The 27462-nt window shown below is 40.3% G+C and overlaps 2 protein-coding genes and 1 pseudogene across 2 annotated transcripts; all 3 read right to left on the reverse strand.

Annotated features, from left to right (window-relative positions):
* Nucleotides 1–34: 34 nt before the first annotated feature.
* Nucleotides 35–5613, reverse strand: LOC110067426 (monocarboxylate transporter 3-like). The gene is made up of 4 exons (XM_020774751.2): nt 4934–5613; nt 3331–3989; nt 2667–3036; nt 35–460 (listed from the first exon to the last, which is right to left on the reverse strand). Exons 1-4 carry the CDS (start codon nt 5079–5081, stop codon nt 192–194), a joined length of 1446 nt encoding a protein of 481 aa, XP_020630410.2. The 5' UTR covers nt 5082–5613; the 3' UTR covers nt 35–191.
* An 893-nt stretch (nt 5614–6506) lies between these two features.
* On the reverse strand, nt 6507–11138 carry LOC149116027 (monocarboxylate transporter 10-like; annotated as a pseudogene).
* Nucleotides 11139–11273: 135 nt separating this feature from the next.
* LOC110067493 (vigilin-like) lies at nt 11274–26180 on the reverse strand. Its single transcript, XM_020774824.2, has 19 exons — nt 25988–26180; nt 25522–25842; nt 22083–22304; nt 21100–21300; nt 20253–20562; nt 19805–20016; nt 19589–19693; nt 19366–19444; nt 19080–19219; nt 18324–18542; nt 18118–18204; nt 17455–17586; nt 16762–16980; nt 15680–15901; nt 14739–15245; nt 13786–14025; nt 13450–13677; nt 12705–12917; nt 11274–12251 (listed from the first exon to the last, which is right to left on the reverse strand). Exons 2-19 carry the CDS (start codon nt 25795–25797, stop codon nt 11946–11948), a joined length of 3918 nt encoding a protein of 1305 aa, XP_020630483.2. The 5' UTR covers nt 25798–25842; nt 25988–26180; the 3' UTR covers nt 11274–11945.
* Between the last annotated feature and the right edge of the window lie 1282 nt (nt 26181–27462).

The following is a 27462-nucleotide window of genomic DNA, read 5'->3' on the forward strand; positions in this document are numbered from 1 at the left end:
GAATGTTCATCAACAAAAATAAGTGTAAACTAAGTAAAGCATTCGTCATCTTTTAATTAAAGTTTCAACATTGTTGCTGACTTAGAGGTCTACAAAACATCTGACATTCTTCACGTTTCCCTGAGAGAGACTAACTATTTCGTATCTTGACTTGACTTCAGCAAAAGATCTTTGACGAACAAGAAATCGGTTTAGACAGAACTCGTCCAAACAATAAAACTCTCTCCTGAGCTAGGATCGGCCTCAGTCTCCTCTCCTTGCTCTGTGTCCATAGTAACAGGGATTTCTTTAATTGGTCCATTCAACTCCCAAAGATCAGACAACGTCTCCCTTGTCCTAGTTCCAGGCTCCTTGGTGTTTGTAAAGAGCAACAGAAAAGGAATACATGCGCCTGCGATTACTACAGCACCAGACATGTAAAAGGCATGCGTGTAGGTACCCAAGGAGTCAGCCATAAGACCTGTGTTTTTCCAAAAACAAAGAACTTTTAGCGGAATAAGAAGCAATAAGAAACAAAGTAAATAAGTGTCCTAAATTGTGCTAAATTATAGTCTCTTAGAAAAGGGCTCACTTACGGTAAGTTGTATATACTCTGACAAAATAATAAAACTTTTCCGTCACCTAAAGGAGGTCAAAAAAATCGGGATTTCACTACAGTGAAATCCCAGGTCTCTTAGGGTTTGTTTTGGTCCCGGGAGGGGGGTACTCCTGAAAAAATTGGGTGGGGTGTGCCGCCTGCTTCCCAAATCCCTTACCCTAATTAACACCAAAATCTGCGATTTTCCCTGCTCTATTTATGATGAGAAGTCAAAGACTACTGCAAGGCTGACACATCGTCGTATACTTAAAACAATATTTCGGCTGACCAGATCATATCCTCTCAATAATATTCATCCCACTATTAAGCTCGCTAGTAGTCACTCAATTAACTATGCCAATGTCCCGTTTCTCGACGTCATGGTATCTCTACATAAGGGCACTATAGAAACTGACCTATACACCAAACCTACAGACAAAGACCAACACCCTCTTAGTTCACCATGCCATCCTCAACATACTAAAAAGGCTATTTCAATTAGCTTAGCTCTTCGCATCTACCGTACATATTCTATTGACGCTAAATTGGCACTTCGCCTTAATGAATTAAGAACACCTCGCACGAGGTTATGGTAACACTTCCCTTGACTCACAAATCAAACGAGCTGCTAATATTTCTCGCACTGATGCTTTACATACTAAACGTCACGATTCCATTAACTGCTTGCCTTTTGCTGTTACGTATAACCCATCACTTCCCCACATTTGTAATATCCTGCGTAAACATTTTAACATGTTTCCTTCGACCGCTACAGGGAAGTTTTTAAACGCCCACCCATCCTCGCCTACAGACAAACCTTCTAACCTTCGCGACATTTCAGTTAAAGCTAAACTACCCACTATCACGACTCCTAATGACACTAGTTTACCACCAGGCTCATTCCACTGTAGATAAGAATGCGCTACTTGTCCTTACATTACTAACGGTCTTACATGCTACACTTTCTTATCCACAGGAGCAACCCGTCAAATCAAATCACACACTAAATATTTCATCTATATGATACAGTGTAACCGCTGCCATTTAAAATACATAGATGAAACTAAGCGATGTCTGAAGGACATATTCAACGAATATAGACGCTCTGTCGACAAAACTAACGTTAAATCCAAACCCACCACTGTTGCCGAAGATTTTCTTTCTCATCCTAATCACTGCTATACTGACATGCAACTCATCCCACTTGAACTTATCCACTCCTCACGTGATTCAATCAGAAAAGTCAGATAGTCCTTTTTAATAGATTTAGCAGGAACATTGGAACCCCACGGTATGAATAGACGCGATGAATCGTAAAACTTGTAACCTAGGTAGACCCGTTTTATCTTTACTTTATTTAGTTTGTTTTGTTCGTCATTTCCGCCACTCCTCAGAGTTCGTTTCGAAACATGTGTTACGACATCCACCACTAAACAATATTGTAATTTCATTTGTATAATCTGGTAGCATCTAAACCTGAAGGAGGCTGGTATGGCCAGCCGAAATATAGTTGCAAATATACGACATCGTTTTAACTTTTAATCTCCTGTGAGATCCAAAGTTCAATCAAGCAGGAACTTCGTTCACGGCCTTGCAGTTTATAGTTTTCTATCATTTATGTGCTGCAAGAGATTATGATATTCTCTTGTGAGCTTACCAAACATTTGATACTCTTTCTATAAGGCCTGACCCGGAAATCAATACTCTGTTTCAGACCTGCCTTATAATTAGTTTCCTACTCAGGCCAATGACATAGGGAATGTTTTTTTGCTTTTATTAGATAGAATATCTTCTTCTACAAAACATACCCAATTCAAAACTAGAATGCAAAAACAAAGACCGATTTGAGACCAAAATGACCAAATCGATACCCTATTTCTGACCAGAACGGCTAATCATCATACCCTTAAGGGGTGCACATAACTATGTAGCCTTTACAAGGGCTTATCACCCCCAACCTAGCCCCCAACCCCCTCCCCCCTCCCCCCCACCCCGAGTTTTTTCTTTCTCTAATAATATATTATTCTAAAATTTTTGGGAAAACATATATCGTCTACACTTTGAAAACTTTCATCATAAATCGACATACCTGCGGCTGGTGGACCGCCAGCTACAACGATCGAGGTAATTTGCAGTTCCCAGCCAATAGCAAAGGGAACTTGTGATTGGCTAACACACGTTATAACAAGGACATTGAGTGTTGTAATAAACAGACCATCACAGAACCCGTATATCACAACAAAGGCAATCATGTGGGCATAAGACGAAGCCATGGTAACAACCAAAATTGTCGTTCCCAGGACTAGCTCGGCCGCCTGATAGACGTAAAACGTGTTGACTTTCTGGAAGTCGCACAATCGACCAGATATCAGTCTCGCGATGCAAGATGCGAGACCATAATAGATGAAGAGCCTGGATGCTGCGTCAGCAGTGATTCCGATGTCTTCACAAAATCGCACCTGACAATTAACATATAAAATATGTTTTACGTCTTGTTAGGCAAAACAGGAGATGTGTGTCTTGTGAGACCCGGGGAAGACTAAAATTACGATTCTAATACAAATAGAATAAGAAAAGGGCTTTTCCGTCCCAGAGGATAATACCCGCAAGATGGTAACTGCTAAACGCTGAGCTTGGATATATATGAATCCTTAGCTGATCACCGTAAACGTTTCACGGGCCTACTAACATTGTTCCGTTTGTGTTGTGTGGGGCAGTCTAAACAAGCGAAACAAATCCTAAAAGTTATTTACCAAGTGAATCTGTGGCACAAAATGACCAAACATCATGACAGACGATGAGGCGACCAGGGCCACAAATTTGGGTTCCTTCCACACAGTCAAGAAGGCATTGCATCCTCTCTTCTCCTCTTCCACCGAAGTCTTAGTATTTTCCCCTCTTTCGTGTCCAACGAGTTCATTTTGGGCGCCATCAGCACTGCTGGCACTCCCTTCTACTTCCACCACATCACCTTGGAGCTCGTCATGCTCTACATTAGGACTGTAGGTGAGTCCAGACAAACACAGGGATAGAACCACGCCGGCCATTATTTGATAGGTGGTCTGCCAGCCAAAGGCGTTAATCATGGTCTGTAAAACAGGGCCCAGGATAAGGACCCCTCCTCCTTGCCCGCACGCAACAATCCCAGTCGCCATTGATCGCCTCTTTTTGAAGTACTTGCTAATGATGTTGAGGCTTGCAGACAATACACAACTAGTGCCCAGGCCATACAGTGCACTATAAGTCAGGAACAAGGTGAGAATGTTTTTCGCCAGGGAGGAGAGGCCAAGGCTTAACGCGCATAAGAATCCACCGACTAAAGTAGTGAAACGACAGCCGAATCTTTTAATGAGGGCGCCAGATACGAGACCAGAAAAGTTCGTGAGTGCCATTGCAAGTGAACCTACCCAAGCTGAAAAAACAAACACACAAATGTCGCATTCGGAAATTAGGTTTTGGTATTTCGCGTGATAATTATTGGATTCTTAAGAAGTCCAAGAATTATATCTAATGAGACATAACAACGACATGCTCTGGGCCAAAACAAAGACACGGCAATAATGGTGTGAAACACTAAACATTATGTTGCGAGTCGTAGTGTTGTGCCATTTTTCACTTGTAGGAAGTAATTTTTCCCCCTAATCCCCAACCCTGCGCAAACGTTTCTTTGGGCGTATGACGTACTCTGTCTCCTGTGTCGGCTTCGCAAACGATTCTAAGGAAAGTTATCCGGAATGCTGAGATTTCTCTTCCTTTTTTCTCTTTCTCTAGTGTTTTTTATATGATAAATTTTGTTTTCTTATCGAATCAATCACAAATTTTTGCAACAGCACTTGTAAGTGCAAGTGAGACCCCATTGTAATACGTTACGTATCAATTAGTTAATCAGAATTACTGTTTTGTTTCCTGGAAGATATCTTTATTATTATTATTATTATTATTATTATTATTATTATTATTATTGTTATTATTATTTACCCAATATCAATCCTATTGAAATGAATCTAGGTAGAGAGTTGTTACATCGACTGGGGGGCCAGGCGAGGTCGGAGTCCGGTCTTCGTAGCATGCAGGTATCACGAGATTGTTGTTAGTTCACGAGATGGCGTCTCATGTTAGGAAAATACCGTTCAATTTTGACATTTAATTAAATGATCGATTATTGTATGTGTTCTGTTTAGGTATGTAGGAATATATTAGTGAATTGTCTAATCGCAACACGAATTTGGTCTTAGTGTTTAGAGCACTGTAAATGCTGTATTCCTGGAGGGAGTTTATAATGTTCTTTTTCAGTAGGAATCTTGTTATGTCGACGATATCTATATATGGCGTCTACATGTAAAGCCTGTAACTTACCCGTTTTTTCTCTAGATTCATGAAAGTAATCCATGAATACTGGAAAGAAAATTCCAAAACTGAACAGAAACCCCAGCGCGCCAAGCCAAGACAGGGTCGCCGAGAAACAAACAAGCCACGACCTTTTTCCGTCCTGTTTATGAGCCATGAGAAGAAATCTGTACGATAAAACGCGCTTTCCTAAAGCTAAAGTTGACAACTCTGAGATAAAAAAAATTAATAAAATGGGAATATTTTAACCAGTGTGATATAAAATTTGCAGACAGGGATAAGAGTTAGCTTGCTACGCAGGCGCTCTTTGGGCTCATGGGAAAAACGCGTGACGAGCCCAAAATAAAAGGTTGATGTCGTGATGCTTGCCACAGCCTTGCACACATCGCGTGGCACGTGGCAAAGCCCGATGAAGTTAACCCAGGACTAGCCAAACATTTTTATACAAGAACAATTAATACATCGCGTGTCGGTTAACGTCTAATTAGTCCTCGGTAAATTAAAACGCCGTCAAAGAGAGAGTTTTCCTACGATTGTCTGAGACGAAACAAACTAACATGATCAGGAGTTATGTTATATGATTTTAATCAAGAAAAAAAAGAAATTGATCTGTCCAAAGTGTAATGCTGAACTGAAGGCAACGGCAGTGAAGCAATACGTGACGTGTAACTATAGGTCCGCTTAGCGTACGAAAGTTCTAACGTGGGGATTTTAAAGAAATGTTACACTAGAAAGTCGTACTTAAATAAACAACCAATAAATAAATGAAATTGGAATTAGCAGTGACAGTGGCACATTTCACAGAGAGGCTCTTCGTCCACCGTTTCCAGATCGGATTGAAATTTAAGGTGTGAGTTCTTGAAGAGAAGGATAAACCGGAAGACTCGGAGAAAAACCCTCGGAGTAAGGCAAGAACCAGGTCCAGGATTCGAACCCAGGCCATATTGGCAGGAGGCAAGAGTTTATACCATACCGCTATCCTGCTCCCCATTCAATAATTTCTAACACTTCGTTAACAAAAGATTTTTTAAAAAAAACATTTTTTTAATAAGGAAGTCTACGTTACAAAACCGTTTACAAAAGGGTCTTGAATTGAAATGATAAAAAATATATTTAAACAAAGAAAACCTGTACTTACTTTCATTAAAAGAAGACGTAAACTGAACTAAAGAAACTATCGACAGAGAAGAATAATTATATTAAAAAATAATTAGATTAAACAGTCAATACGTGCTAAATATGTGCTAAGTTAGTACAACGAATTAAAATTCAATTTAAATAATAGTATTAATAATAATTATAATAATAATAACTGAATAATATAGAATCGAATATTTCGCTTTCAACAGCTTAAATAATGATTAAAAATAATAATTAAAAAACTGCAAGAATATCCTAAAGTGAAGAAACGAATCCGGTCAACGTCTTTTACTTATTAGGTCGAGCAAGTTATTGAACTAAATATACACAAGTTCCGGTACTACTCATATCCTATCACTGTACTCGTTTTGTCTTAATTAAGGTCTCAGATTAAGCACCCGTTAATTGCCTTAACACCACTAACGTTTTCTGACCACGATAATTACTCCCCTCCGTTAAAGGGTTCAATTCTAAGCGAGAGCGTAACTCCTTTAAACTGTGTTGCACAAATATCAATCAGCTTTATGTCGGGCAGAGCGGTATCGCCAAAGTACTTATCTCTTTTACTAAAATAAACTATAGAAAGTGGGCCACGCGGCTCTCGTAGAAGATCTGGGACAAGCGGGGAAATAATTAACGTTTTACGAGTACAACAGTTAAGGTCTGTAGTGCTACTGCCGTAAGCACGGCAGTAGCATGACGTTTGAAACCACTCAGTATATCGGCAGGTCGAATTAAGTTCAGCAGGACTACTAAAAACACCAGGCCTTGCCGTGCTGCACTGCAGTAGCGCGAAAAACAAAAAAAGGTGGCTTCAAACGGCGTGCTCTTACCGTGCCCAACTGAATTCATAGCCTGGTGCATCAGCTGCCGTTACTTTCTAGCATTTAAAATGGTCTTCAGCAAAGCAAACTTCTTGCGATCTTCGGCGCGACTGAATTAAATTCGACGTTCATGAAACCACTGTCGTTCTTTTGTCATGTAACTGCCTGGCCAAATTAGTTTGAGTTTAGCACAACAGTAGCACGACATTTGGACTTGGCCTACGCTGTTTGACGTTAAGCAAATGTGAGAAACAAGATATTGCGATATAATAAAAAAGGATTTGGAATGTCATTCTGTTAACAAAGAAAAAGTTCTGAAGTAGCTTGGCTCTCAGACGTGGTAATCCATTTAAAGACAAGCTTATCAACCCGCTAAACTCAGCTTCAGGACCACCAAAACAATACCGGCTGAGAGCAAAAGAGTTGGTTCTACCGTACCGCTTGCGAAATAGATCTAACTTTTCTGTCGAAATCGAACCTACCTGCCACTGGTGGACCGCTGGCCAAAAACACCGAGCTGACCTCCAGTTACCAACCTAGCGCAGCAGGGACTTTTCGCGGAATAACCCATGTTATGACAAGGACATTGAGTGCAGTAATAAACACCATCACAGAACCCGTACAAAAAAATGAAGACAATCATGTGGACATAAGATGTAGCCATGGTAACAACCAAAATTGACGTTCCCAGGACTAGCTCGGCCGCCTGATAGACGTAAAACGTGTTGACTTTCTGGAAGTCACACAATCAACCAGATACCAGTCTCCCGACACAAGACGCGAGTCCATAATAGACGAAAAACCTGGATGCCGCGTCAGGGGTGATTCCGATGTCTTCACAATATTGCACCTAGGAATAAACAGAAATACATTAACCTTCCTCGTAACAATGAAATGAGAATATTTCACTGGAGGATATATGAGGAACATTAATCTTATTATTTATAGGAAAAAATATACACAGTTTGTGCCAACCGATGTAACAAGAAGACTATGTTTTTTGACTGAAGATCACAGCACGAACAATGCACTTTAATCTATGGGATCGTCAACATTTTTAAAAAGCCCCGGTCAGACGATCACAACCTTTCAACGCAACATATTGCAACATCGTTAGGCGCAACATGTTGCGCGCGTTTGGCCGCCCTGTTGCGACATGTAGGTGTTTTTGGCTTGAATTTGACGATTTTCAAACTTAAGCCAACAACACCCAACACGTCACAACAGGGTGGCCAAACGCACGCCGAACAATGTTGCGATATGTTGCGTTGAAATGTTGCGATCGTTTGGCCGGGACTCAACTCTCAAAGACTGATCCCGTGGGAAACAGTTGCTTTGTGGTTTTGTTCCAGAAACATTTAGATTATCGGGTAGGACAACAAAGACATTATTAGAATTAAAGATGCCATGTGAAAACAAATCGTGCAACGTTCAAAGGCGGTCGTCGGTCAACATTCGCGGGAAAAAAAGGCACCGTCACTCTCTGACGTCATAGATTTTGCGATGTTGCCTGCTCAGAGACTTCTGGTAGGAAGCAGTTTTGTTAGATTGCATGACCTCAATGAAGCCAATGAGAGCGCACACCGTTGGGGCCTGAGAAATTCCAGCCACGATAACAAATACAAATGTTCCACATTTCGATGATTTTGGGCAAAATGGCCATTAGATTTTTAAACAGGGAATGCTTAAAGTCTTGACGTCCCCTATATGAACATTTTACGGTGGTAGCGTGCTGTTTAAATCCTTCAGAATTTACATAGCTTTCATAAGCTTCTCCCTCGGTGTTGATTTGATTTTAGAGAATTGCCGAGCACTAGACTTTTGCAGATGGCTTGTGCTTTGCCGTTCCAACTCGCCTACATCAAATTAACAATTCTAACTATTATTTACAAAGTGAACTTGCGCCACAAAGTGACCAAACAATATGACAGCTTATGAAACAGCAACCGCCACAAATTTGGGTTCCTTCCACACTGTAACATCAATATGGCATCCTTTACTCTTCGCTTCCTCTGGCGGACTCTCAGGGTCGCTATTCTGTAGGTTAGGGCTGTACGTAGGTCCCGACAGACACAACACTGGAACTACGCCAGCCATTATTTGGAAGACTGTCCGCCAGCCAAAGGCGTCTATTATGGCCTGCAAAAGTGGACCCTGGATAAGGACCCCTCCTCCTTGTCCACACGCTAAAATCCCAGTCGCCATTGATCGCCACCTTTTGAAGTACCTGCTGATGATGTTCAGGCTTGCAGACAACACGTAACTAGTTCCCAGGGCATACAGGACACTATAAGTTAGGAACAGGATGACGATGTTTTTCGCTAGGGAGGAGAGGCCGAGGCATACTGCACATACTGAAGAATCCACCGAGTAGAGCGGTGAAACGGCAGCCGAACTTGTTAATAAAGGCTCCAGATAAAAGTTCAGAAAAATTAATGACTGCCATGGCAACAAAACTGACCCAAGCTAAAAGAATAAACACACAATTATGTCAGTCAAACATTCACAATCTTTTTCAATTGCGCTGAGGCTGAATTGAGACTCAAAGTGTCTATTTCTAATGATACGAACCGTGTACGATTGTAGAATTTCATAAATCCGTTTCAGATTTAACTAGGAAATCATTGAAAGCAGAAAAATAAAGGATTTGTGAGTATTGAGGGCTAGATGCAAAAACCAGTCGGGACAAAAATGTTCTTAGTCTCAGTTTGGGTATGTTCTCTGGATATTTGTTAAATCTTGGCTATTCTCAGCCGCAAAATTCTTATAAAAAGGCACAGTGTTTGCACTTTTTGAATTGTATTGTTAATTTTCCGCAGCCTGTTCTTTTCAACAGAGCCCCGGTTTACGGGCCATACAGCACAATAGTACAGTACAGTACGGCACAATAGTACCGGAGGTGTGCTCAGTCACGAACTCTTTCCGTCCCCTATCAACTGGGGCGCTCGCATTTGTCACGACGAAGGAGCCACATGCAATTTGTCACAGTACCATAAAAACGCTAAGGTTTGACTGATCCTTGTGGCAAGACAGACACATATTGCGTTAAAATCCCTGGCAACGATTAATTAACCAGTAAAAAAGAGCGGTTTTTAGCCGCATTTCGTAACAGAGCCATGAGTCCCAATTTCACGGCTGGATAAACATGTAAATAACTTTGTACGCGTGGCGCAATGGAAAAGAAAATGTCTGTAGTCGCAAGACATCACAAATCCATCATGTATCAAAATCAGCTTAAAAGGAAACGTCGCGGTAATAGTTGTGCTGATAAACATTGCAAATGCGAGATTAAAATGTTTCAAGACTGTCTTCGAGATCTTGGTTGACCTCGACCTTGAGATTTGAAGGATATTTACGTACTAATAAAGCTTCTGCATTATACTTACCAGTTTTTTCTCTAGATTCTCGAAAGTAATCCATGAATACCGGAAGGAAGACTCCAAAACTGAACACAAATCCCATAGGGACCAGCCAAGAAATGGTCGCCGAGGCACAAACAATCCAGGACCATTTTCCGTCCTGGACATGAAAAAACATGTTTTCGATTTGCCTCAGTGACGCGGCAAAATAAAAAAAATAAAAAAAATCACCGATACGATGTTGTACTGATGTTGTCCTTAGTTGACTTGGAACAAATGTGAGCTGCGTTCAAGTAGCTTTTTAAATTTGTTGATCGGGCGATTGTTAAATCAGCCGTTTCAAAACAATTTCACAACAATTCGTTTGGTGTCGGAACAATCGGCCAGGAACGGGTCTGGGGTCTGGGTCGGGCGGTCGCCAGTGTCTTAATCTCCCTCCCCCCAGAGACGGGAGATTACTCTGCCTCCTCCCAGAATTGTGTCGTTTTCCTTTCGGTTTACAGCCGTTTGGTATTAATTGTTTTCGGTCTAGGACCCTTTGATATACTTGCAAACTATGAAACTGACAGAGACTCTGTGATGAAACATATTCTTTAGTGGTATTCGTACAACAGCACAAACAATGCTTTCATCAGTTGCTCCCCGACAGACGTGCAGCCGGGGGACCTGATAAAGCTACAATCCCAGGCGAAAAGACTCAATGATCAGGACTACGAGTCAAAATTTCTACATGGCTCCCGTCGGCCTTACGATAAATGATGCGTGAAATAGGCCCGCACAGCGTACAAAAGCTCACGACTATCGGTCGCCACGCGTGCAGCGCTTCCGCTGCTGCTCGAGCTTTCATTCGATCAGTCATTTCTTAAGACTGAGAAAATGACAAACGCGTGCGTCGATTTGCACTGCAGAGAAAATTAAAAATTAACAATGAATTGGCCTGCTCTCAGCCGATCACAATGAAGTAATTTTGTCATTTGGATGTTAAACATCATCAACTGGAACACACCGCAAATTCAGCCAACTTCGTCTCTGTTTAAACAGTTTATTTGACCCAACAAGGCCACTGGTAAAAGTGGCCAATGGTCACAGAGTAGTTTTCCTGCCTTTCACAAGGTTACAGTTTTCCGTTTACTTTGACGCACTGACACATGACTGGTAATGGGTTTAATATTCATCTACTTTTTATTGATGGGGTTGGAGATATAAAGAATATCAAATATTACGTTAGATTTTTCTCTTTTTTTCCTTTTTCTTTCTATTTAATTTTAGTCTGAAGTGAGATCGTGGGAAAGAGTGGTCGCTAAAATCAGATGAAAAAATAATTTAATTTTTTTGTCGGAAAAAACTACACGGTGATGAAATGAGATTTTCCTCAGGCTGCACTAAGTAAATAAAACCCCGTAATGACCCTATTATCCAATCAAAAAGCAAACTTCCCACCGGCACACGACAAACTCAAGGTCTACGCGGGACAAAGGCAATAAAATTTGATCAAAACTCAACGTGACGTTGGCCACACAATAGATTATGACACTGGGTGACGTGACAAACACAATTGAAACTCAAAAATTTGTCACACAAAAATTCTTTCATTTCAGTACATGGGACAAAAATTATAACGTGCTATTAAAAATCTATTTTAATTTTCATGTAGCTGTCCATGACCTTGCTCATTAAAATGTCGTGTTCCAGTTGACGCTAACGGCGTGCCGGGCCCCAAGCTGTGGGGCGGGGGGCAGCCGTGGAGCTGCCGATACAGGGGAAGTCAGCAATGTTGCTTGTGTCTGGGGGTGGGGGCTTCTCTTTGACAGACTGCCGAGGCGGCAGTGGCTGCTGCTGCTGCTGTTGCTGCTTTTGGGGTTTCCTGTCGCTGTCCGAGTTCTGGACGTTGTCCCACGGAGCATCTCTGACAACAAAACCAACCTGGTTGCTTTGTTTGCTTGGCGGGTTCAAATAATGGCTTAGAACATCATGCTGTTCAATCTCGTCACGTACGTCTTGCATCTGAAATAACGTGACAACAGTTACTACCATTGCAAACAAAAGCAAGGCATACCTTGTTCCAGGGTCTTTGACTTACGGCAACCATCGAAATAAATACACTTTAGAGCGAAAACAGATCCAAGACAAGGCACGGGAGAGGGGGAGGGGAACAACTTGCGCAGACGCTTCGATTTCCAAAATAAGAAACGTTTGTGAGCGTGGGTTGGGGTGGGGGGGGGGGTGGGGGGGGGGGTAGTGCCGAAAAAGTTACGTTGTACAATGAAGACATTAAATACTTGGTGTGAGTGATTAATTGATTTATTGATTGATCGATCCATCGATCAAAATTATTATCCTCGCATTTTTGAGTCAAGGAAAAATGTCTGGTTGACGAGCGAGTTGACGGTTAGTTCATATATGTTCCAGGATTAATCGGTAAACAATTAACAGTATCACTCAAAAGTAAACACTTACATATTCTTCTTCCAGCAGCAGAAGTTGATCTTTCGCTTCTTCAACATTCTCTGCCATGCCGGAAATGACGACAGGATCAGAAGTGTTGAGAGAGGGGAACCGGATGTCCACCTTGTATGTATCCATGAATTTACGGATGGTACGACCCTTGGTGCCAATCAAACGGCGATGAACCCGCGGGTCGATAGGGACTTCCACACTAACTTGGTCTTCCTATTAAAAAAGAAAATGCGCGGATGTTAAACACTAAAAGAACATGATTAATACTAATATTGAACGTGTCGAGGTGACCACCACAGATGTCCCCTGTTGGAACAACAGGAAGTGTCTGTATAGGTGAGCAAGGAACAAAACCACTGTCTGCAATAATGAAGTGTCCGAATTAGGCGAGTGCCTGCAAAGGGGGGTCCTGCACTTCACACACTACTAGCTACATTATATTGTTAACGCAAAGCCAAATTCATGGACTCTTAAAGAAGCTACGTCACAGTTTGTGCATCATGAAAAGTTTAGACTAAATTTTTCAAGTTCGTCTTTCGTAATCCGTGTTAATCTTCTCCATCGTTAATCATCGTTTTTCCTTTATGGTTTATTATTATCTTTTTGGTGTTTTTCTAGTTTAGAAAACTACTAATCTCTGGTTTCTTTGAAGTAAAGGTATTTTTGTGCGCTACCAAAATTAATCAAAATACCGTGACTGTGCTCTTTAAGGAAATGTGGATGCTTATAACCAATAAATACCTACCAGTTCCCTTACTATCTTCAAAATGGCTTCCTTGGCAGCTTCACAGTTGTGTTCATATCCTGTCAAAACAATCTTGTCAGCTTCAGACTCCGACGCTTCCACAGGTGGAAACTGTATCTGCACCGCGTGATCTGTGCGGATTTTCTGAATGACTTGTCCCTTGCGGCCAATGATCTTAGGATGATAAGAACTTGCAACACTGATCTCCATTTTGAAACTGCGTAGTTGCTGTGGAAAGGACCATACACGTGCCATTAATTTACAGTCTGGAACACTAAAGGGAAAAATGTTCTCTCATATAATAAAAGGTCCCTGTAAGGAAGATCCAAAACTCACCCGGTCCTCATTCTCTGCCTCAATCTCAGCCACCTTTTGTTCCAGAGCCTCTATGGCCTTGTTGACCTTGGGTCGAGTTCCAACAATCACAACCTGGTCAGATTCATCCCTAGAGGGAGGTATGGTGATATTCACGTCGAATTCATCCATCATCTGGCGTACATTTGCTCCTTTTGCACCAATGATGAAGCGATGGTAATCAAAAGGAATGGTCATCGTTTCAGTGATTGGAACAAGTTCCTGAAGTGAAAAGAAGAAACGCGTTAGCTGTAGGTCCAGTCCTCTTTCACACTTTTCGGGGAGACTGGTTACACCGGAGAACAAAATAATGATTCTTTGGGGTGGAAAGCAAAAGAGCTGTAGACTCAAGTGTTTTCTTCCAAACCAAAATATCAGTGAACTATCGTGTTTCCTATTACATTAACTACATGTACGTCTAAAATAAAAATGTGATTTGCAGAATCTAGAAGGGCTTTAAAACTGTCTTTCAAAGTTATGTCAGAAGTGCTCATGTTGCAAGTTTCTACAGTAGTTATGTACATGTTTCAGTAACTTTTGCAAAATTTAAGAAGTTTGGGAGAAGAAGGGCTTCTACTTCACGTGTCTTCAGCAAAATTAATGTTTCAAAAATTTCAATAAATCTTCATAAATCTTTAAGGAGCTACGTCACTGTTTGTGCACCCTGAAAAGTTTAACATCATAAATTTTTCAAGTTCGTGATTGCAGTGAGTCGGTGTTAACTTTCTCCACCCTTAACCATCCTTGTTCCTTTATGGTCTATTATACCTCTTTGGTGTTTTTCTGCCTTGGTAAACTACTATTTTCAGGTTTCCTTCAAATTTAAGGTACGCCGTAGTTTTGCACGTGCCCAAAATAACTCAAAACACTGTGACTAAGCCCCTTTACGTAGGGTTTACGATTGGATGATGAAGTTAGATGCGAGTTTGACTTACCAACAAGGCCTCCCTGGCTGCCTCAGCATTGTCCTTTGAGCCAGTAATGGTGATGGTGTCACACTTGCGAGGACTCGCAGGAGGGGACCCAGCATCTTCTCCGTTGACCTCCACGGGTGAGGAACTGCCATTAACCATACCCTGACCTCTGGCGCCGGGATCTCGGTCAGGAAACTTGATCTGAACTTTGTGCTGCGAAGTGACCTTCTGTACATTGACTCCTTTGGCTCCCATGATGTTCCGGTGGTATTTCTGTGGAATGACACAGTCAATAGACACCATGGAGTCGAGCTCATCTACAATCTCCAAGATCCTTTTTTTGGCTCCTTCAATGCAATCTTTAGCACCTTTCAGGACGACGCGGTCGGAGTTGACGCCGTTTCTAGGGAAACTGACAACAACTCCTCCAAAGTCATCAGCGATTTCTCGCAGCTTTTCACCTCGCTTGGCTACAAAGTACTTGTGGTGTTTGGGGTCCACGTGCACTTCGCCCTCAACAATATTGTCCTGGAAAGAGACAAAACATTAGTTAACAGCATGTACTAGACCGAGTTTAGTCGACACACGAAACCTCAGAGGACAAATCCTCACTCGGTTATTTTCCCTTTTGTGTGTTCTTTCGCGTCACGCTCAACGGACAAAGGAAAAAAGAAGGGCTGAAGGACCTTAGACCTCAGATCCATGTTTAACCCCAATTGTTCAATAAAAATAATAATCAAGTAGCTGTCTCTTCGTTTTCAAAATCGAGAGTGAGCAAGATTAATTTCTCTTTACAAATTCATCCATTAACAAGCAACAGGTGATGAGGAGAATAAACAAAGTCATCAGGGAGATATTATCTGGATGTATCACCAAATTCTCAGAGCTAAATTTAATTTCCAAAAAAAAAGTATCAAAACCAATGAGGATATTTGATATTTCAATCAAAGCACTCTTCGTACCAGATCTTTAATGGCTTTCAGAAGTTCTTGTTTGGCTGCTTCAACTCCTTCTTTCTTTCCAATGATTGTAATCAGTTCCTTGTCTTCATCACTTGGTGTTGGGAATACAACCCTTGCGCCAGTATTTTCTCGAACTTTCTTGATGTTGGCCCCTCCTCTGCCAATCAGGAAGCGATGGTGCTGTGACTTTGCACGGATCTCAAGGGTGTAACTGTTAGTTTCCTGTGGCACACAAAAAAGAATGTGTTAAAGCAGAAACAGGTCTACCATAATGAGCCACTCAAATGTATGCTGCCCAGGGATTTGTGAGTGACAGTGATCAAAGGTCTTGCAGCACTACGAGGAAAACGAACCTTACTTCTCAGACTTATTAATAATTCATCAAGGATAAACAAAGGAAATCATGGCTGTGACGGTGTTTGGATACGATTATCTGATCTTCATTAGCACAGAATTTAACGATTACATTTCTCCATTTTCTCCTCAGTTTTAGTTTCGAATGAGAAGATATATCAAACACTCAAAGACAGAGTTGAACCATATTTCCAAACACCTCGACGTCTGTCAAAAATACTTTGCTGTGCGTCCTATTTTCAACTCTCTTCTCGGAGTTTAGAAATGTAGTCAATCAATCAATCAATCAATCGATCGATCGATCGATCGATCATTTTATTTCTTAATCAGTTACCCTTAACATTTGGACTGGCCCATGGATAGCTAGTGCTAGTCTAGGCGGGAGAGTCTATCAACAGTTACAAACTTTCTTTTTTACTAATAAATAGAAAAATAGAAAGTTAGGGTAAAAAAAAAAAACAGTTTTTCGCATTTGATACATTACAGCACTAATGTCAGTACACCTGTGGATGCATGTTCTAGGGTCATGAACAGTTCACAAGAAAGAATTTACGTTGACATACACGTACAATGCAAAAGACGCGCTCAATATGGGATACCATAGTGAAAAACAATGGAAAATTTACGTATCTATTTCTTTCTTATTCACAATGTTGTTCGACTATGGCTGCAATTTTAGCACCTTTAACATTAACCAGAAGAATCTTATTCACAATTCTGATCCAAACCTTTTCATTCAAAAGATCAAGAAGTTGTTTCTTGGCCTTTTCAACATCATCCTTGGGTCCACGGATGAGGACCTTATCACTGTTACTGCCCTCTGGCGGGAATTTGATGCTGACTCCACCACACTCATCCATGATGGAGCGAATGAGTCGACCCTTGGCACCAATCACAGCATTGTGATGCTTATGTGGGACGTTAACTTCTATTTGAGTGACATTTGCCTGCAAAGAAGAGCTTACTTTTAAAACTGGTCTGAAACTTGGAATCACCAGTATTGACTTAAACAGTACAAATTCATTAGCTAGGCTACAAGTGGTCCCGCTTTTGCTTAGACCACCATGCATGATGCAAAAGAAATATATGGTCATGCTTGATGGACTAAACAAAAGAGGGAATACTCGTACCCTATAAATCAGCCCATTTAGACTGGGATTCATTTTTCTTATTACTCTTCTCTATTTCTTTGTCTTATTACAACTACATGTATCTACAATACAGGGCACTTCTCATTGTTTGACTTATCAAAAGTGGTTACCTTAAATATCCAGAGTGAAACAACAGCAGTCTAATCAACCAAATTTTCTCAGTCTGTAATGATTTATGTCATATCTTCCTGTCATTTTACTGCCTGCTCACTTGGTGCTTGGACTATGAATGTAAAGACAATGGCAAAGCTAGAGGATCAAGACTCTCACCAGTTCATTCTGGATTGCAATGATGCGATCTCGAGCTGCTTCCACTTGTGCTTTGTGTCCTGTAATAACGATCATATCACTGTCACTTCCTTCTGATGGCAACTCAATCTTGGTGTCAGTCTCTTCACGAATCTGCAAAGAAAACAGCACAAAACGGTCAGTTAAGGAGAACATGGTTTACATTAACACAAATATAGTGCGTGTGTGTGCACTCAAGACCGACATTGGAACCAAAGCTAAGGGACACTTTTCCATTATTACCTAAGACTGTGGATTAACCAGACTAAACTTTATATGAGAGTACACAGACAAGACTAAATCAACACAACAAACTGAGACTACAAAGCGATACCTCCTTTCTGATCGAAAAACCAAAGGGAAACAAAAGCAAAAAAGAGTTCTAAGAATTGAATATTTACTTAGATACAGAGTACACCTGCACAAGAAAGCAATGTTCATGAATGCAACTTTCTTGCCCAAAAGGGGAAATGCTGAGAAGGTATCAACTGTGTTTGGCACCAACTTGTTGAGACTTTTTGATGCAGATTTTATGAAAATTAATACAGTGTTTTCAATTTGTTCTTTAGCTATCAGTCACACTGAACTTATGAGTGGAAACACACAACAATATTGTTATTTGCCAAGATACATTAGTTTTTTTACCTTCTTGATAGTAGCTCCACCTCTACCAATCACATTCTTGTGGAACTGTTTGAAAATTGGAACCTCCACGCGGAAATTGGCAGCAATCTGTGCATTGCGAAAAAAGAGGAGATTTTAAAACTGTGCTGCCTAAAGTAGTTTTCGACTGATCGATTGTACATACAGTACACTGCCAAATTAACACATGCTAAACAAACAAGCCTTACCAGTTCAGAATTCAGTTTCTTGAGGAGAGTGTAAACGCTGTCCACATCTTCCCTCGGTCCTCGTAAGTTCACAATGTCACTTTTCTTGCCAGCATCGGGGAAAGAGATTTGAACTTCGGGATACTTATCACGAATTTCACGGATCTTTTCACCTTTGGCTCCGATGATGGTTCGGTGGAATCGTTGTTCAATGAGCACGTCTTTAGTCTTTTCATTTTCCTGCAAGATAATACAACACCATAGGTAGGTTGTGAGGTTCGGTCTACAACTTCTGGAATTGAATTTACACATCCCAGGAAAATACTAAAGTTATTGGTGAGGTAAACACATTGGGTCACAAACTCTAAAGAGCCAGCAAAATCATCAAAACTATGGACAACTTTTCTGGGAAACTGAGTCTACATAAAATTACAGGTGCTGATTGGTCACAAAAGAAATCTATTTAGATTTTTAGGTTCTGTTTAATAACCAAAGAAATGACTATATGGATTTTTTTAGCAGCCTTGGTACTATGATTTTCAATCTTGACCAAAAGATTTTTTAGTGACACATCAGGCAATCGACACTTTCTGACTGTACTTGTTTCAAGCTTGTTAGAGTGACTTCTCAGCCAGCATCTCTGACAACACATAACCTTTAAATCTACAGTACCTCTCTTCCCACACTGTAAAAGAGAACTTAAAAAACTTCACTTGGTAAATTACAAAAAAATGTAAGCTGCAAAGTAAGGACAATTAACCCAGGAGGTGGACTTACCAGTTTTTTAACCATCTGCAGAATTTCAGCTTTAGCCAGAGCCACGCCTTTTGGCGATCCTTCGATCCTGAGGATGTTACTTTTTTCATTGTTGGATGGGATCAAAATGGATGTTCCTGTCTCAGTCTTGATGCGATTCACTAAAGACAAATGAGCACACATTATAAATATCACAATAAAGAATGTCCTCCAACTCAGTTCAACTATGGAAGTTGAGTTTTAACCAAAACTCCTGAGGAAACCAAGTCCACACAATTCTCAATGATACATGTATCATTAAACATACCATTGCTTCCATTCTTGCCGATGATGTGAGGATGAAATTTGTGCTCCACATTGATTTCTGCATAGTCCATTGACGCTTTCTGCAAATTGAAACAAAATCAAAATGAAGACGACAAATTCAAGTTAAAAGACAGCGGCCAACACCCGTTGGGAATGAAAAATTCATACTCCTAACAAAAAATTGGCATGTATCAATGCATGACCATTGTACACTGTTTACTAACCAGTTCTCTGATGAAGGTCTCCAAAGATTCCTGCGCTTTCTCCACTTCTTGAGGAGGCCCCTCCAAGGAGACACTGTCTTTCTCATCACTGAATTCCACGTGGACCTGTTAAAAAATACACACACATTAAGTTGTTCATGACCTGTACAAAATAAAATACTTATTTAATAAGCAACTAACACAAGACTTCTCTACTCAATAAACTTCCTTTATTACCTTGGGTAAATCCTGGGTTATTTTCCGAATGTTCTGTCCTTTCCTACCAATGATAAACCTATGCAGCCAGCGAGGAGCATCAACTTCAGCAGAAACAACACTGCTAGCTTTTTCGTACACCTGTGTTAAAGCTCTTCCAAGCTTGTCTGGCTCACCACGTAAAGTGATGGTTTCTAGGTCACTATCAAGGGGTGGCATTTCCACGGAAACACCTGATGAAAGTTAACATAAAACATAAAAGTATATAAATAAGAATCCCAAAACTTTCTGATCACTCCTTTTCACCAAGCCATTTCCACCTAAGTTGTTCACCAAAACATGAAAAACTCCAGGCCCCAGTTGTTCAAAAGGTGGATAATGCTATCCACCGGATAAAATGCTATCCAGTGGATAGCGTTATCCACCTTCAAACAACTCAGGCCAGAGCTTTATTCCAATATTTCCTTACCAGTCAAAGCAAGTATTTCTTGCAGAGTTCCACCCCGAGGACCAATGACATACTTGTGCTGGGACTTTTTCACCTCAATGGACACAGTGGTAGTTTTGCGTTTCTTTTCTTCATAAATTGCCATGATCGTTTCCTTTGCTGTGGCTACACCTTCCTTCTCTCCCGCAATAGTGATCTCATCCTTCTGAGCTGATGGTGGTGGGATATTGATTCGAGCTCCAGTCTGCTCCATGATCTTGGAAGCGTTAGCTCCAGCAATGAAAGGGTGGTACACATGTTCAATATTGAGCCGTTCAAAAGCCAGTTTAGCCTCGATAAGAGAAATCAGATGTGGCATAGTTAAACCTTATTATCCAAAACCTTAAAAATATCTTCACAAATCTTACTTAGTCATATGTTGTAATTTTACTGCTGTAATGCACTAATATACTATTATTTTCCTCTAATCCACTCCAGGGCATCCTGTCTCCACAAAAGACGACATCTACTCAAGCTCACACATTTGCTTTTGAAAAACCAACCCTGATGAAGGCATTACATTGCATTCCAAAAACATCTGACTCTATTTATATCTATAAGTACGCTTACTAACATATTTCTCTCCATTTTCTACAGGGGTTTCATTAACATTTTCAGCTGGAGGGCAACTGGTTTTCACAGGCGGGCAAAACCTTTTTTCACTGAACTTCATCATAAGAACAACTCTTATCTAGATGGTCAAACCAGGCAGGCAAAATCATCCTCACAGCCAGGCAATTTGCCCAGTGCCCTGCCCTTAATGAAACCCCTGCTTCTATCACTTATTTATTGAGTGCTTTGTGGCATATATCTATTTTGTTTCATTTACCTGTTCATCCGAAATAATCTGAATCTCATGCCGAGCACTGTCTACACCTTCCTTGGTGCCGACGATTCGGATGAGATCTGACCCATCCCTTGGCATGGTGATTTTTGTTGCAGTTTGTAGTTCCAGTTGCTGCAAGGTCTTTCCTCCTTTGCCAAGAATGAATTTGTGATGTTCTCGAGGGATGCCGAGGTCAACATTAGCCTGAGTACAAACGCCACACATCAAACAATGTTAGATGGTCCAAGTCATATTTCTGTGCTAAATATACACATACAAACTAATAGTCTTTGATACCTACTGAACTACCTGTTACTCCAACCAGATGAGCAGACTTGACCATTAGTGAATCAACCACAATTAATAAGACCTTGAAGATTCTAGGGTCTCGGGCTGGCTTGCACAGTGTTAACACTGGGGCTGCCCACACCAGATACAGTATTTAGCCTTTTTTGCAGTTTGTTCTATTTTTGAGTTGGAAGGTATAGCAAATCACTAAATGACTGGCCCCACGAGAAAGAGAGAGTTTTGTTTCCCCTCAACCCCTAATGTTCCTCTCAGTTCTGCCTGGGGAACACTGAGGGTCTCGGGGAAACAAAACCACTGTTTCTCTTGGGGCCAGTCATTAAGTGCTTAATAATACATGTGGAGCGGGGGTAGTGATGAGAGAATTTGGCTCCCAGCAATGTGGCCAGGATTCGAATCCCACACCTGGCATTATAAGTGGGTCGATTCTGTTGGTAGTACTTGTATTTGTTCTGAGGGTTTTTCTACTGGTTCTCCAGTTTTACTCCCTCCACAAAAGCCAACACTTTCCAAATTCCAAACAGTGGATGGATAACTACTCCATCAAGGTGCCACTGATAATTTTCATTTTATATATTATATTTACAAGTATTTTACTCATTACACTACATGTGCTTGCTCAAGAACATACCATTTTCTGTATTCTGTACTGCACGAGTGTACTAAAAAAAGCAAGTTACCTGGGTCTGAAGCTGGGTGAGTACCATACGTCTGGCTTTAGCTAGCAACTCTGGTTTTCCAGTGACCATGATTGTCAATCCTTGATCTTTTCCAGAACTGATCTCAATTGCTGCTCCAGTCTTAGCCATGATATCACGACAAATCTCACGCTGGCGGTCATCTCCAAAGGCATTTTCATTGGGCTGTTTGTAGCGGCGTTCTTCCAATGGGACACGGAAAACCTGAATTTGAAAAATTTCAATAAGAAACAGTCAATTATTAAAATCCTCTCCCAACAGGCACTGTAGCCTATTAGTTCAGCAGATTGTGAATATTGATCAAGATTCAACCCCTAGCTAGCGGCTTGTAATAGATCAACTAGCTTGATGAGTGAAGGGTATGAAGCTATTTTTTTCAATTTGTCTCAACTGCTGTCTAATTTTGTCCGGGGTTTTAGCGAATCTTCTTAACAGCAAGTGCAAAATGTACATCACAAAATCTTTTCAGAGTAAACAAATGCATTTAAGCAGTACTATTTATTTCAATCAATCTCTCAAGACTGGCTGAATTCCAAAACATTATTAGATGTATAGTGGCTATCCCCCCAACCCTCTTTCAATGTTGTTTTGGATAGCACAAGAATTGCATGCGTTAGCTAGTTCTCAGGAAAAAAAAAAACACTGACTGGGATGGGGGAGGGGAGGAGGGGGGGCTTTGATGTGGTTTGATTACATAATAGTATCACATGCAATTAAAACATTGATAAAACAGTATCAACTAGTTCTATCAGGGGTTCTAGTTTCATTTGAGTACATCATTGTTGAGGCATGCAGGCAATAAATCTCACTTAAATTTGCAACAAAACAAAGTAGTTTTATAGAAATTCTTAGAACATGTACATGCTCCTTCTCTATACCTACCCCAGTCTAGGTCAACTGTTTTTTATTTAGCTTTTGTTATAACAACTTTACAGATGCTTTTCTTGCCCAGTGAATTCAATTTGAACATACAATTCAGTAATTTTGTCCATCACAAAAATAGTTATTAGATTTGTAACATAGCTGCTTTAAACAAATGAAATTTATCCTCTATTAGCCATTTGAAAAGCAGATGGAGCTAACAGTGGATATGGTGGGAGGTGGCAAGGGCATATGTGAATCTCTCCTGAATTGTCTTTTGCATGAAGTAACTAGCCACAGTCTCTTTGATTACAGTAACTCAAAACAGATGCCTGATGCCTTTTGTGTTGTTCAATGCACTTCACAGCTTGCACTACACAGGTTCTAGAATTTTAAGTTCTCTAATAATTATTTATCTCATAAACTTCAATCTTAAGTCACTATCAAAACCATATTAACTTTAACAAAATTGCTATTCTAACTCAGAGACTTTGGCTGATAAGAAAGAGAAAACTTTCAAGATATGCTAAAGGCTTGGTTCCGGTTACACATATGAAGAAAAGTTATCATGGAAAGACAACGAGAAGACAGTTTTAAATTACCGCTGGGGTTTAAGCTAGTTACAGTAACCAAAGACATTCTTGAAAGCAATTGCCTCTCCTTGGAAATCATGGAACCTTTGTTCACTCAAATGCTCTTTGATGCAGCATATTAGGAGAACATTTAGAAATTAATTAAAATTACAGGGCAAAAAAATGATGAAGATCCATAGAAAAAAACAAGACCGACTCAAGAAGTTTTTCAGTACAGTATTTTTTCAGAATTTTTTTTTCAACAATATTCTATGACCAGAACAATAGATTTACGATGTGCTGCCTGGGAAACTGAGCCAGTGTGGAAAAATTTAATGGTATTGCTTATTTAATCACCTGGTTTAGTGCTTTTGAAAAAGAACTTTTTTTATGTTAATTTTCACTCTGTTACTAACATTACCAACCTTTCATCAATGGTACCTGATTTTGGGATCCTTTTTTTCATGGATTAATTTGGGATCATTTTCCATCTGTCTACAAGACTGATATACTAACAACAATATTTTTTTCCTATCATCAGGAATAAGAAAATGTTTTATAAAGCAAAACTGCAGATATAAAGTGGCAAATTAATTGCAATGATCCCAAACCAAGCCACTCAAAAGAATACATGTACATCTAAAAATTTGACTATTCTCAGAGAAAATAAAAAAAAGCATTGAAATAAACACTGAACACAGCTATTTAAAACGACCATATTAAATGAAGTAAGCAAAAAAAAAAAATTCCCAACTCGACCGCTCGGCTAGTAAAGAAATTGATCTTTTCAGTTACAAGGAAACAAGGTACCAACACTGCTCACAAAATTTATTTTCTGAGCGAGACTGAAAAACTGACAATATTCGGGACGGTTTACGGGAAAAGAAGTTAAACTCATGAAGTTTTTAGCCGAGAGTGGCATTTGTTTCTATATCTCGTGGGACCGTTTTGTGTGACACGTTGAAACCAGGAGAAATTCAATATATCCGGACGTCAAATTGTCATCTATGTAAATTGGCCATTTTCATCACAATGGGTTCTACGAACTTGAAAACTACAAATTTGTAACGAGAGCCAGTTTAATTTTTTCAATGCAAGGTTAATAAGAGCTGTTAAGAACTTAAAAACTACAAATGATATGGAAAGACACGAGATGGATGTTTAACTGGAATATTGTATAAAACACGATATTAACTTCTGAGTGAATTCAGAAAGTGCGACTTACAATGTAACTGCTTTAATGACTGTTCGAGAAATATTTATAGCTTTTCCCCTTTCTGTGTTCAACAAGCAAAACCGAAATCTCTAGTCCATGACTCTACCACTCGAAAGATGCGTTATGAAAGAATGTCAACATTTTACCAACTGTAAAAGCAGGAATTAAAGAAAATATCACGTGAATTATTGATGTTTCGAATAGTTGAAAACTAAACTCGCTTCTGTCCAGAATAGGGCAGAAAAATATTAAGCCTGTTAAAAAAATCGAGGGAAAAACGTCTAAATACACAAACAACACGCTTTCTTTGATACTCTTTATAGGAATTCTTTGGTGGAACAATTCTTTTGCACATCAACAAGAATCACGGCCTATCGGAGACATGTAAACGTGGCCATGCAAACACCAACGCAAAATTTAATTGTCTAAAATAGAAACGTTCCTTAAGTCACTAATAAAGGCTATAATATGCCTATATGACCCATAAGTTTTATTTCTTCGACTTTTCAATGTTATGTAACTCAGAAGAAAATAAGAGATAATTCGGTGGCCGTGGACAAAGAGAAAGACACAAAGCCGACCTTGAATAAACTTATAGTTGTATCAATTTTCACGCACGAAGCTTACTCCAGAAAGGCCTTCTAAACAGCACACACACCAAACAAATTTGTAAATGAAACAAACCACACTATGGAAAAATTGAGTTTAAGATCGTTTACGGAACCATGACTGTGCTAATTTCCTTTTTGCCTTTTATAAATTCCACTTATACCTGTGTCACAGTGGTCGAACGAATTGGTCCTGTTGCTGTTCGCCATTTTGATCCAGTGTCGTTTTGAGTCGAATTTTGCACATGAGCGCTGGGTAGAGGAGGAAACGCTTCAGCATACGTTGGCTGGTATCCTTCCAAGTCCAATCCTTCGTCTTCTTCGAAGTGGTTATTCAAATCTTCTTGTGGGATGTACCCTCCATCGCTGTATATAGACCCTTGAAGGATTTCTTGCCCGTGGCTTTCGCCAGTTCCAGGCGGCCCATTAATCTTGTCCATATTCTTGAAATCTGGTCCGTTGGCCGGTCAGGATCTACAGTCCCACTGCAGAAAAACACAAAAGAAACAACAGCTATTAACATCTAAACTGGAAGGAAAAACTCACGCTTGTATTTTAATTCACTACAATCTCGTGGCAAATCGAAGGTTAATTTCTCAACGCGAAGAAATTCCACTAGCACTGTCTAACCTGCTGGGCAATGGTGACTGTTTCCGATAAAATCAGTCCCGGGATTGATTCCTGGATTAGCAAGCCAGAATGGCGGCCAAAGAAAACAAGGATAACAGTAGCTTTGGAGCCAAATGGCTGAGTAAAGAAGCACTGATCTAGTGCTCCAAAGAGAGACTATTCACGCGCGTGAACACGACGAAATCGACAAGGTTCTTTGTCTTCCGAGGTAATTACGTCATACGCAAATTATCCAATCACCACGCACAAAAGATTCCTACCCAGCTTTTACTGAGGCAAAAGTCTGAACGCCTGACGACAAAAGATTTAGAAGCGTAAGTTCGTTTCCTTTTCGTGTGGAATAATATCAGCTCATACAATTTCTTCCGCCTCTGCTGAAGAAGGGTGTTAGAAAACGTGATTAGGCTGAACGTGATTGGGTTATAATGATGTTTTGTGCCCTTCAAGAATTTTATGTTACGTGAGGTTATGCCCATTGCAGACCTGGGAACAGATAGTGATAGCACCTTCCGCCTGTTCCTCGATTGAGAAAAGTTACATGTACATCGATCACGTCAATGGTTATCAGGACAGTTTGCCACGCTGTATAAAAAAAAAACTTGTTAGAAAAAGCTATATTAAAAACAAAATGCTGTCTGATTGCTCCCGAAACCTGATTGTTTCCTCTCGATCTCACGCAGTACTCTTGAAATGAGATAAGCTTATGTCTCGAGTATTTTATTTATAAATACGTTTTACAATAACCCAAACAAATAAAGCTCAAAGCTCAAAAACCGTTGGCAATTAAGGAGTCGAGCCGGATTATGAAATCTTTGGACTTTTTTGTCACGTGTTTACAGTGTGTTCGGTCCATGTCTGCTCTTACATCCGGCTCCTGCATGGGTGGTTTTAGGTCGGAAGGAGGGGGTAGATTGGTTGGCTAGATATCCCCCTTTTCAAGAAGCAAAAAAAGATTGTGAACATTATGACAGAAATAAAGGAAAACACTCTGGAAAGGTACGTCATTGTAATTTCTACTTTGTGGCATTGCCAGTATTTCTGGTGCGACAGTTTTAAATTATAGGCACCAATTCTCAAATAGCAACATTTTCTAGACATGTCCTGTTGATTCTGCAACCCCCAACGTACCAGTCACCCCTTCCTCCCCCCCCCCCCCCCTTGAGAAATCCTGGATCCGCCGTTGTGCTGAACTGTGGCCCAAACGTCCCACTAATTTCGGCCAATCAGCAGCAAGCTATAAAAGGTTGATGTTGTCACGAGAACAGAAGTATGCAGGCGCTTGCCTTTATTTCGGCTTTAAGCACCTTTCTTTTCTTCATGATGTTTCCACGATGATGTCAGAAAATTTACTTTTGCAAGTTTTTAGTGCTAGGTTAAAAGACGCACGTAATGTGTGAGGTTTAGAAAAGGGACACAAATCTTCGTTGAAATTACATTAATCTCTACACATGAATTATATAGGAAAGCTGATTTAG

Source organism: Orbicella faveolata, unplaced genomic scaffold, assembly GCF_042242905.1.
Source record: "Orbicella faveolata isolate gen_17 unplaced genomic scaffold, um_ofav_v1 contig_12, whole genome shotgun sequence".
Taxonomy (NCBI): domain Eukaryota; kingdom Metazoa; phylum Cnidaria; class Anthozoa; order Scleractinia; family Merulinidae; genus Orbicella; species Orbicella faveolata.

Excerpts from the sequence above, each read along its gene's own strand:
- LOC110067493 (XM_020774824.2), bottom strand. The coding sequence starts at position 25,797 with ATGGACAAGATTAATGGGCCGCCTGGAACTGGCGAAAGCCACGGGCAA. Across the intron at positions 20,563-21,099 it reads AGATTATTTCGGATGAACAG|GCTAAACTGGCTTTTGAACG; the intron begins GTAAATGAAACA and ends TCTCTTATCGAG. Across the intron at positions 18,543-19,079 it reads TGCAGATGGTTAAAAAACTG|GAAAATGAAAAGACTAAAGA; the intron begins GTAAGTCCACCT and ends ATTATCTTGCAG.
- LOC110067426 (XM_020774751.2), bottom strand. The coding sequence starts at position 5,081 with ATGGCTCATAAACAGGACGGAAAAAGGTCGTGGCTTGTTTGTTTCTCG. Across the intron at positions 3,990-4,933 it reads TGAATCTAGAGAAAAAACGG|CTTGGGTAGGTTCACTTGCA; the intron begins GTAAGTTACAGG and ends TTGTTTTTTCAG. Across the intron at positions 461-2,666 it reads TGGCGGTCCACCAGCCGCAG|GTCTTATGGCTGACTCCTTG; the intron begins GTATGTCGATTT and ends GGAAAAACACAG.